Below are 11,048 nucleotides of genomic sequence, written 5' to 3' on the forward strand. Positions count from 1 at the left end.
TGAGGAAAGATTTACAATATTGCAACTGAAATATGGAACCTAAACTTAATTCCAGCAAAATATTTCAGAAAATGACTTCAAACTACCTGTAAAGACAAAGCCAGCACCTGAGAGCTCCCTTGGGGCTGTCCCTTGGGCATAAAATGGCCATTTCTTGTAGGATTTGAGTCTGGCCTTCTCTTCTTGGTATCTTGCTTTGTCGTCCCTCCTCAACTTGTTCTCTGGATTCTTTACTCTTATATCATACTTGGCAATGTTACCAACATCTTTGCCCAAAAGGAACTCACAATCCGGATGGAACTTCTTATGGTCTTCTATGGGGAGTCTCTGGAGGCTGGTACCAAAGAGGATTAAGCTACAGCAGAAGCACTGAACCCCAGATTTTATGTCAGTGAAATAAAACCCAGCCGCTGCCATCTCCTGGGGTGTCCATGCACTGTAGGCCTCATAGGTCACAAAAGTCTTTAACCTTTTTGCTTCACTACGCATTTGGGAATTAAAGCCTTCTTGCATTTTTTCTCGTTCTTTCTGCTGCTCTTTTTCTAGTTCCTTTACATATTGAAGCATATCTATGCCTAGAAGACCAGACAGCTCCGGGAGCAAAGCATAATCAAACTGGGAAATCCTCTCGTCAGGGGTTTCCTCCTGGGCGGCCATTTTCTGAAAAGGGGAAGAAAATGTTCGTGAACATCGCCACCTGGTTTACTAGTCCTGAGGTTTGTTTCAACCCTTTATTCTTTCTGTTTTTTCTTCTGAATAACATTGATCTTCTGCTCATCATTTAGCCCAATTCAGAGCAAATATGCTAGTAGGTCTGTGACAGCAGACCTTTATCCTGCCCTCAACAGTAAGGTCACCTATGGAGTCCAAACAGTTGGAGGCCCCCTTATCAGAGCATCAATTGTCACTTAAGTTAAAGGCATAAAATAGGGGATACCCGTATCATCATACAACAAGTTCAAAGATGCGTGCTTGCATTCTCAACATTTCAAGAATCAACAAGGTATTCCATTTAATACCTACAGGTGGAGTTGGATATTTCCACTCTACCAGCTTTGCTCTATGTGCCCCGCCTTAATCCAGCTCAGCTGATTTAGAATTTGCCCATCTACCCACATTTCCGCAACAGTTGCAGCTAACTGAAGATCTTGATTAAGCCCAAGCATGCCCTTCATTTGGCAGTACCTAATGCAAGGAAAAGAGCTCCTTTGTCACTAATATGTTCAGTACATTTCAGCAATGGTTCCTCAGGAAGCTCTATCGGTCCACAAGGTTACTTGGCTTTTTGACTGAAGAGTTCCTTCATTTCAGTTGTCTCTTCATGCCCTCTCCCATAGAGTCCCTTTAGTGGATATGAGATGAGGGTCACATTCCAAACAAAAGAAATATCTGCCCAATTCTCCCTCTGGTATCATGTTCCTTCCCCTTTACAGAAGGAACCGGCCAAAGCTTGGTGGACTTGGCAGCCTAGGGCTCTTTCTTAGTACTTTCATTTTTGCCAAAACAGCCCAAACCATGAAAAGTGGGAAAGAGATTTAGAACCAGGGATGCCAGGCTGGCTGCTGAGGCCTTCCTTATTTGCCTCACTATTCTTGGCTGACTTTCCCTCTGTCCTTATTTCTGTTTTAACCCATTTAGCTGGTTCTTCTGGCTCTGGGTCTATCACCTTTAAATTCCATTACTGGGGGCGGGGGAGGGATAAATTGGGAATTTGGGATTAACAGATACCCATTACTACATATAAAATAGATAAACAACAAGGATCTACTCTATAGCACAGGAAACTATATTCAATATCTTGTAATAACCTATAATGGGAAAAGAATCTTAAAAAAAAGATATATATATAAGTGAATCACTGTGCTGTACACCTGAAACATTGTGAATCGACTATACTTCAATAAATTTTTTAAAAATAGCAAAAAAAATATTTCATTGCTGTGCTTTTCTTCCCATGAATAATTATAGTACTAGGGCAAATTCAAACAAGGATGGCCTCAACAGCCAACCTGGCATCAGTGGTTCTACGTCTTTCTCCCACTTTTCATCTTTTTTTCTCCTAAACAAAGCCGGAGCCAGCATTTAAATTAAGTCAAAAACTGTTCCCGGGACTTCCCTGGTAGTCCAGTGGGTGAGACTCCACCCTCCCAATGCAGGGGGCCCAGGTTCCATCCCTGTTCGGGGAACTAGATCCCTCATGCATGCTCCAACTAAGTCCGCATGCCACAACTAAAGAAAAAAGGATCCCGCATGCTGCAACTAAGACCCGGTACAGCCAAAATAAGTAAATAAATAATAAATAAATTAAAAAAAAATTGTTCCCATTATCCCATTCACACTGCCAACTTCAGCAAGTATACAGGGTCAGATAACTGAAAAAACTCACAAGCCTCTACACAGTATACTTACTTCAGAATTTAATAAAGGTAGAGGGTAAGGTACAAAAATACAGGCAAACATCAGAGAGGTCTCAGACTCCAGCCCCAGTTTCTAGGACCCTTTCTCTGTTGTTCAGGACATGCTTCATTTTAGGTAATGAACCACCTAGATATGTGCAAGGTACCTTGGTCTCAGGGAAACCACACTGTCACCTGAGGAGGGGTCTTTTATGCCGCTCCAGTCACGTGGCCCAAAGTAGGCTGCCTGACCAGTCTCAAACAAGCTGGTACGGGCTGCCCCCTGGTCTCTCAGATCCTAGCACAGGGCTACATTCATCGCTAGTTAGTATGTTTCATTTAGGTTTGGCCAACAGACAACACCATGGCTCCAGGCCTCCCTGGAGATAAATAAGCACAGGGTGGCAACAAACCAGCTGGAATCAATCCTGCACTTCTACAGCAAAGTTCCGTCGTCAGTTTTGCTGGTATCCGGGCCACTTCCAGGAGGAGAGAAGATCTCCAAGGCCCTCTCCAGGTTTCATGCTCATTAATTACAAGTGCTATGAGTACCACTGATGCTGCTGTGTCGTGCAAAGGATTTAAATCCACACCTGTATGACTCCAGTGCCTGTCCTCTTGCCTCCAAAGAGAGAAAGAAGAGTAAGAGAAATAAGAGGGTCATAAGTTTAGGTGTGGAAGAAAAGCACTTTTGCCAGAGATGGTAATTTACTTACCTAGAGGTTTATCCAGAGCCCCGGTCAAATGGAAGGAGAATGCGTAGTGTAAATACGAATGCTCTCTTTGTCTTTTAGTGGGAAGCAGTGAGAACATATTTGAGGAACTGAAACTCAAAACAAGTTGCAGTTTTCTGAGAAATCACCAGTAAATGGTCTAGGGTGCTGAGTCAGCAGGGCTTAGTCAGGAACCAAAAGGTCTCACAAAACCTACCAAGTCCCATAGCAGAAGTGTTTTATTCTAAATAATTTAAGATTGGTTAACGTTTCTGGTGCTAGTATAAGTCTTATTTCTTTGACGGCAGTTTCTATCTTTCTGGTATCTTTTAGGGTTTTCTCTCTTATCCGTGGGTTATAAAATTTCAAAGTTATCGTGTCTCAGTGTGGGTCTTTCTACATTCAATGGACCCAGTGGACTTGTTTCAAGCTGAACGTGTGGGCCTCCCATCAGCCCTGGGAAATTATCTTCTATAATTTCTTTGGTAATTCCCTACTGCCTACTATCCTCTTTTCCCTCTTTCTGGTATTCCCATTATTCAGATGGGAATTTATCACTGAAGTTCGTATCTTTTTTTTTTTTTTTGCTCACATATTCTCCCGTGCTTTGGCTTTACTTTCTGGGAGGTTTCCTCTTCATTATCTTCCAACTTTCCAATAAAAATTTTTTTTTAATATTTATTTATTTGGCTGCACCGGGTCTTAGTTGCGGCACGCGGGATCTTTCAGTTGGGGCACGCGGGATCTTAGTTGCGGCATGCAGGATCTAGTTTCCTGACCATGGATGGAACCTGGACACCCTGCATTGGGAGCGTGGAGTCTTAACTACCGGGCCACCAGGGAAGTCCCACCAATGGTAATTATTAAGTTCAGCAATGATATTTTCAATTTCCCACAGCTCTTTCTTGTTGTCTGTTTCTTATTTTCACAAGATCTGATTTTTTTAGCCAACGCAATCTTTTATGAACCTCTCCTATACTGTCAAATGACAAAATTAAAACAACTTAATAATGAGTTTGTTGTCCTTCAGTCAAGGGAAAGCAATCCATAGACTGGGGGGAGCACACTGTCTCACAGCACTCCTCCAGAGGGATGGGGGGAAAGAGTGGGTTTTATAGAGAAGAGGCATGATTGGCTAAGAGGTCAGGGATTCATTATACATCTAGCAGGTCAGGCAAACTAGGTAAAGCTGAGTTGGGGGATTGTGATTGGTTTATATTGGGTTTCCTTTTTTTTTTTTTTTTTTTTTTTGCTGTACGCGGGCCTCTCACTGTTGTGGCCTCTCCCATTGCGGAGCACAGGCTCCGGACGCGCAGGCTCAGCGGCCATGGCTCACGGGCCCAGCCGCTCCGCGGCATGTGGGATCTTCCCAGACCGGGGCACGAACCTGTGTCCCCTGCATCAGCAGGCGGACTCTCAACCACTGCGCCACCAGGGAAGCCCTGGGTTTCCTTGACAGGTGTTTCCTGTAAGTGCAGGCTGACTTGGGTTTAGATTTGTGACTTGGGTCGGGCCACTGAGGCAGCCCCCATTTTGTGGGTCCCGATATACACATTATCTTTATCAGTACTAATGCAAATAAAGTTCACCTGCCTCCTGAATGATCTGTTTCCTCCAAGGCTAATTACCATTTACCTTTTTGTTCATTTTTCACATTACCAGCTTTCCTCAAATGTGTACTGATCCTTGGTTTTCAATTCATGTTTGAAAATTAGGCGATTTCAAAGCTGACTGATCAAAATTATGGCCAAAAATTCTGATGAAAAGCCACATGAGTGTGACCTGAACCTAAGCCCTTTACTTTATGGAGAACAGATTGGGGAGCCAAGATTTACCCTGGAGAAGCCCTCAATGTCAAAGAAACACCTCAGAAAATGATTTCAAGTTAGCTGTAAAGTCAGAGCTAGTAGCTGAAAGCTCACTTGGTGTGTTCCTTGAGCACAGAATGGCCAGTTCTTGAAGTATTCTTCGTTTTGGGATGCCCAGGGCCCACCCTAGCTCCTCTAAGTCAGCTGAAACAGTTTATTCCATTTTTTTAGAAGAGAAGAATCCACTAATTTTTTGCCTCAGTGTTAATAACACCTGCATATTAAATAGTCTGATGGTGGGGTGGATGGAGTCAATTGCCTCATGCAGAGACTTTAATTTAGTCTCTTGATTTTCAGCCCTTCCCATCATTCCTGTCCGCCTTCAACCTGGCTTTCTGGGCCCCCAGCTGCTCCAGGGTTCTGTACAAAGTACAGAGTCTCCCAGGGGTTACATGTGTATTCAGGCTGTGGGCTCCTTTGGTCTGTTTCACTGGTTACTACCATTCCATTTGAGTTTCCACCTTCCAAAAATTTGTTAAAATATTCTGTATGCTGATGGTCCCCTCCTGCTTTCTTAATTTTTCTGGGTTTATAGTTTTAAAAATCATTTCAATAATATTGTGTAATTATTACCAACAATAACTAAATTTTGCTTAGAGCCTACTACTTGCCAGGCACAGTTCTAAAAACCTTAGATATGTCCATTTAATCCCTTTAACAGTCCAAATGAAGTAGCTATTTTTATTACCTACAATTTACGGATGAGAAAACCCAGGCACAAAGGGGTTCAGATTAACCAGACAGTCTGGCAACAGAGTCTGCACTTTGAACCACTGTGTTTGGCTGCTATAAAGGCTAGACATTAAGGAAAGGCAAACCCAGGTGTCCCAGAAAGCTCATGCTCTCTCCGTTTTGGTAGTTTAGCCAATTGCTGAGTTAGCAAGTCTTCAAGCTGTTACCAGCCTCATCGGCATGTGAACTCCTCTAGCCAAGCTCTGGTCCAACAGGGCCCTTTACCCAGCCAAGAAGCAACCATTGTTAAATAGCTGACCCCTCCTAACTTTTGTATTAACACATATAACAAGGACAGTGTTTTTTTGAAACACTTTCCCCGGTACATCCAGCTGCTCCTAGACCAGCAATTCTTTTTACAGGAAGTTCAGAGGTCAAGGGAACCTCTCTGCACTGCTGACTGTTCTGCCTGTAAAATTTTGCCCAATCAACCTTACTTTTCATCTATGATGTTATGTACATCTGTGTCCAAGGCACATTACAGTTACTGTAGCACCCTGTAGATTTTGTTGCCGTTGTGAATTTTTTTTTTTTACTATTCTATTTTCTAAATGTTTATTGATGATGTATAGGACTCTTTCTGATCTTTTTAAAATATAAATGTATTTTATCTCTATTTTTGGCTGCATTGTGTCCTCGTTGCTGCACACGGGCTTTCTCTAGTTGTGACGAGCAGCTCCTACTCTTTGTTGTGGTGCGCGTGCTTCTCATTGCGGTGGCTTCTGTTGTTGCAGAGCACGGGCTCTAGGCACGCGGGCTCAGTAGTTGTGGTGCATGGGCTCAGTTGCTGTGCGGCACGTGGGATCCTCCTGGCAGGGCTCGAACCCGTGTCCCCTACATTGGCAGGGGATTCTCAATCACTGCACCACCAGGGAAGTCCCTGGTCTACTTTTAATATATGATTGTAAATCCTCTTGAATTTTCTAAGTAGATATTTGTATTATCTGAATATTTTGAGGGGCTTCGCTGGTGGCGCAGTGGTTGAGAGTCCGCCTGCCGATGCAGGGGACACGGGTTCGTGCCCCGGTCCGGGAGGATCCCACATGCCGCGGAGTGGCTGGGCCCGTGAGCCATGGCCGCTGAGCCTGCGCGTCTGGAGCCTGTGCTCCGCAACGGGAGAGGCCACAACAGTGAGAGGCCCGCGTACTGAAAAAAAAAAAAAAAATTCTAATACAAATAACTTCTTAAGGAGAATCTAAAGAAATGAAAAATCAATTCCAGGTTTGGGATTTGGTTTCTGTAAAGCTACCTGAGTTAATTTTTTTTTTAAGTTCAGAAGAATTCTATGACCAGGAACCTGTTTTTTAAGTTATCTATGCATCTCTGTAATATGATTAGAGGCAGTGGTTCTCCTACTTTAGCATTTATTACAGTCACCTGGAGGACTTGTTAAAACACAGATTGCTAAGCCTACTCCCAGAGTCTCTGATTCAATAGGCCTGTGATGGGGCCCAAGAATATGCATTTCTAACAGGTTCCCAATGACGCTGCTGATGCTACTGATCCAGACACCACCCTTAGAATCACCGATTCCAGAGATCCTTAAAAGTTCCCTCTTCCTCTAAAGAATCGATTCTAAATACCTAAAATCCAAATTGAATTATCCCCTAAAACGGGTATATCCCAGAAAAGCCTGACATCTAAAAGTTAAAAGATTCTGCCCTAATAAGGGACAGAGAAGAGACTGGCCAGGCCAAAGTGCGTTAATTGGCGGCCTGCAAGCAAGTTTTATTTAGCCTGTGTGGTTTTAAAAAAATTAGACATCAACATTTAAAACTTAGGAGAATTCACTTAAAAATCCAGTTTTTCAGTTTCTGTTTAAATATCAAAATATACTGCCCGAGGGAAACTACATTCTCAGAAAGAAAAAATAGGCTGTGACTGAGTAATAGTTACCTCCTTTGAAAAAACGTTTTTCTTTTGGACTAGGTAACAAATGCACATGTATAAAATTCAAAAGGTACAAAGAAAGGTGTACGGTGAAATCGACATCTCTCTTCTACCCGAGCCCAACATCTAGAGGCTGCCTCCTTTACATGGAACCAGTGCTTTCCAGATGCTACCACTTTGCATTTACCTGGCCCCTTTTCAAGTATTTGCCTGGTCCCCTCAGGCATCTGAATTTGCATCTGAGCCCATTTTACAGCCCCTCTTCTGCATTCCCAGGCACTTGGTTTATCATTAGCACTTTCACACTTCTTTTTTTAAATTAATTAATTTTTTGTTTTTATTTTTTAGCCACGCCACGCGGCATGTGGGATCTTAGTGCCCCAACCAGGAATCGAACCCATGGCCCCTGCAGTGGAAGTGCAGAGTCTTAACCACTGGACTGCCAGGGAAGTCCCCATGCTGACGTCTTTAAAGGTCTGCCTCTTAGACTGGGAGGGTCACAGAGCCACAAGGTTAGGGTTTCTGTCTTCTTCTTGGTGTCTATATCCTGACGGCTAGGGTCTCATCAGACAGACAGCAGGTGTACAAGGCTTGTTGAGTGAATTAATGAATAAATGAACAAACTGTGCATTACTGAAGGGCTCTGGCCTGAGGTGTGACTCAAATAACAATTTAGTCACATGAAATCAAGAATTTAAATCCCATAAGAACCCCATCAGTCTCCCAAGAAGAGAATTAGAAAATGTGGAAAGAAAATAATGACTCTTCTATTTTTATAGATCTGGACCCAAAAGGGGTATTAGGACACTCCTGAGGCTACTTCCCAGAAGCATGACAATCTCCTGTGCCCTTTTCTTCCTTACTATAGGCCTCAGGGACTCAAACTTCTCGCCCTTTTGCCTAAACTCTATCACCTACTAAAGATCATGGGACTCTACCACCCCACTTCCCAAGGGCTGGTTGTACCCTTTCTTTCTCACCACTCAAGAAATTATTTCATGTTATAAATTTGCCGATCACTACAGAGATACAGACAGCTGAACACAGGACCACAAACATGAGGCATTTCACAAAGTATTGAGAAATCGTACAAAATGTTTACAGCTCTTCCCTACTGCCATTCCGAGCAGCAGAAGCCCTGTTGTTCCCGCACTGTTTCAACATACATTAGTGTTTGATTATGGCATGTACTCAAATATACAGTGGGTTACCTGTGTTTCTTAAATACAGGACTTACATGCTTTTAATCTACTTATCTCTCTTCTTCAGCCTCCAGATACTACTGCAATCTTCACCTTGCAGTTATTCTCAAGGGCAAACAAGGTCACAACAAACAGAAACAGTGCACGTATTGCCACATATAGGTGGAAATGTATTGTTTGCACTATGATCCAAATAAATGAAAAAGAAATTTTATTACCGTTCCCCTCCAACCTCCAGTTCCATACCTATTACCTTATTTGATGAACATGATTGCTTTCAGGCCCTCAACTAACAGCTAACATTAGCTACATTACTTTCATCTCCCTCACCACAACTTCCCAGGATTCCATAAGTTTTATTATTTTTGAATACTTAATTCATTTACAGGGCTTCAAATTGTTAACTATATAAAAATATTTTAAAATAATTCTTACTCTCCGCTGTGCTACACCACCACCCCAGGCAACCATTTTTATTAGTTCCCTATGTATTCTTCCAGTGTTTCTTTTTATTTAAAAATAATTTTTTTTTCGGCCACGTGGTGCGGCTTGTGGGATCTTAGTTCCCCGACCAGGGATCGAACCCGTACCCCCTGCAATGGAAGCGCAGAGTTTTAACCACTGGACCGCTAGAGAATTCCCTCATTTTTTTCAAAGACAGCTTTCTTGAGATATACTTCACGTACATGTAACGTAACTTATTCAAAGTGCATAATTCAGTGGTTTTTAGTATGTTCACAGAGTTGAACAGCCATCACCACAATCAATCTTAGAACATTTTCATCACTCGAAGAAGAAACTCTATACCCATTAAAATTCACTCTTTTCCCCAGCTGTTTGTAGTATTCCCCTACAATCTTTATTTTTGTAAGGTCCATAGTGATGTCTCCTCTTTCACTCGATCTTAGTAATTTGAGTCTTTTTTTTTTCTCTTGGTCAACTTAGCAAAATATTTGTCAATTGGTTGAACCAACTTCTGGTTTCATAGACTTTCTCTATTGTTTTCCACTGTTTCTTTTTGCTAAGACAAATATATATTCTTATTTTTCCTTCTTCCTTACATAACAGGTAGCATACTATATATTCTGAACACTCGTATATTCTGAAGAATGTACTTCAGGTCGAAGGAAAATGATCCTCAACAGATCTGAGATGTAAGAATAAATCAAGAGCCATGAAAGTGGTAAATATGTGATTAAATCTTAATAAATACTAACTGATTAAAACAAATATAAATGTCTAGTGAAACACCAAAAGAATTAAATGTACAACAATAATAATAAATAAGTGAGGAAGGAGGAAAGTGAGGTTAAATGTGTTATCCGTGGGGAGGGTAAAGGTACAAGTTAACTTTAGGTTTTGATGTTATGAAGGAGTACTGGAAGCAGCGCTTCCTCAGATTCTCTTGGCCACGTCCTTCTTTCCAAGGTGCTGCCCGCCTCCTCCTCTGCACTGCTGCTGCCTTTGCCCAGCTTCCTGAGCGGGCTGGAGTCCAAACTGAACTACACCAAGCCTATCTGACCTTCCAGAGTTGGCTGCAACGCCACACCACTGAGCCTGACAGCTGGCTCCCTTAGCAGTTACCAAAGGACCAGATGACACAGCCCTGTGTGGCAAGCCTTGGCTAGTGGGAAATGGAAGAAGTTAGGAAATTGCATTACCCTCCCCTCCTCCCTTCGACAGACTGTGCAGAGGGGCAGCTCCTCTTTATAAACCTTCTGGAGAAGTCCCAAACTCTAAGTGAACACACTTGCTGGGAGACTCCTATGACTCTTCACAGTTTGTTATCAAGCCTGGCCACTGTGATAACATATTGTTTCTCCTTGTCTCACTTTCCCTTTTTTTCCTTAACCATACTTCCCTAGATCTGCATCTCCCAAATAAAGCAACAATACTTTCACCTTTGCCTGAGGTTCTACTTTCTAGAAGACCCAAGTTAAGGAATTACGTGTACTGTAATTTCTAGAATAACCTCTAAAAGAATAAAAATTGAGTATACAATTTCCAAACTAGTTTAGGAAAACAAAGAATGGTGGGAAACAAGCAATCCAAAAAAGGGCAAGAGGGACTTCCCTGGTGGTACAGTGGTTAAGAATCCTCCTGCCAGTGTGGGGACACAGGTTTGATCCCTGGTCCAGGAAGATTCCACATGCCGCAGAGCAACTAAGCCCATGCACCACAACTACTAAGCCTGCACTCTAGAACCCGTGTGTCACAACTACTGAAGTCTATGCACCTAGAGCCCGT

General features: G+C 42.5%; 1 protein-coding gene and 1 long non-coding RNA gene across 5 annotated transcripts in view; one reads left to right on the top strand and one right to left on the bottom strand.

Annotated features, from left to right (window-relative positions):
- Positions 1–3,244, bottom strand: part of NAIP (NLR family apoptosis inhibitory protein) — a 36,166-nt gene extending 32,922 nt beyond the window's left edge. For 2 of the 4 annotated variants that reach the window (XM_032628678.1, XM_032628682.1), the window contains exons 1-2: positions 3,113–3,244; positions 87–660 (exon numbers count right to left, since the gene is read on the bottom strand). In XM_032628678.1, the coding sequence (XP_032484569.1) occupies positions 87–657 (571 nt within the window). In that variant the 5' untranslated portion in view covers positions 658–660; positions 3,113–3,244. Of the gene's footprint in view, positions 1–86; positions 661–1,185; positions 1,343–3,112 lie in introns of all 4 variants that reach the window. The other 2 variants (XM_032628679.1, XM_032628680.1) reach the window with 2 other exon arrangements.
- A 4,327-nt stretch (positions 3,245–7,571) lies between these two features.
- Positions 7,572–10,835, top strand: LOC116752071. The gene is made up of 3 exons (XR_004349402.1): positions 7,572–8,073; positions 9,870–9,984; positions 10,230–10,835. It is a non-coding gene; the product is annotated as an uncharacterized LOC116752071 (long non-coding RNA).
- The last annotated feature ends 213 nt before the right edge of the window (positions 10,836–11,048 follow it).

This window comes from Phocoena sinus, chromosome 3, assembly GCF_008692025.1.
Source record: "Phocoena sinus isolate mPhoSin1 chromosome 3, mPhoSin1.pri, whole genome shotgun sequence".
Lineage (NCBI taxonomy): Eukaryota > Metazoa > Chordata > Mammalia > Artiodactyla > Phocoenidae > Phocoena > Phocoena sinus.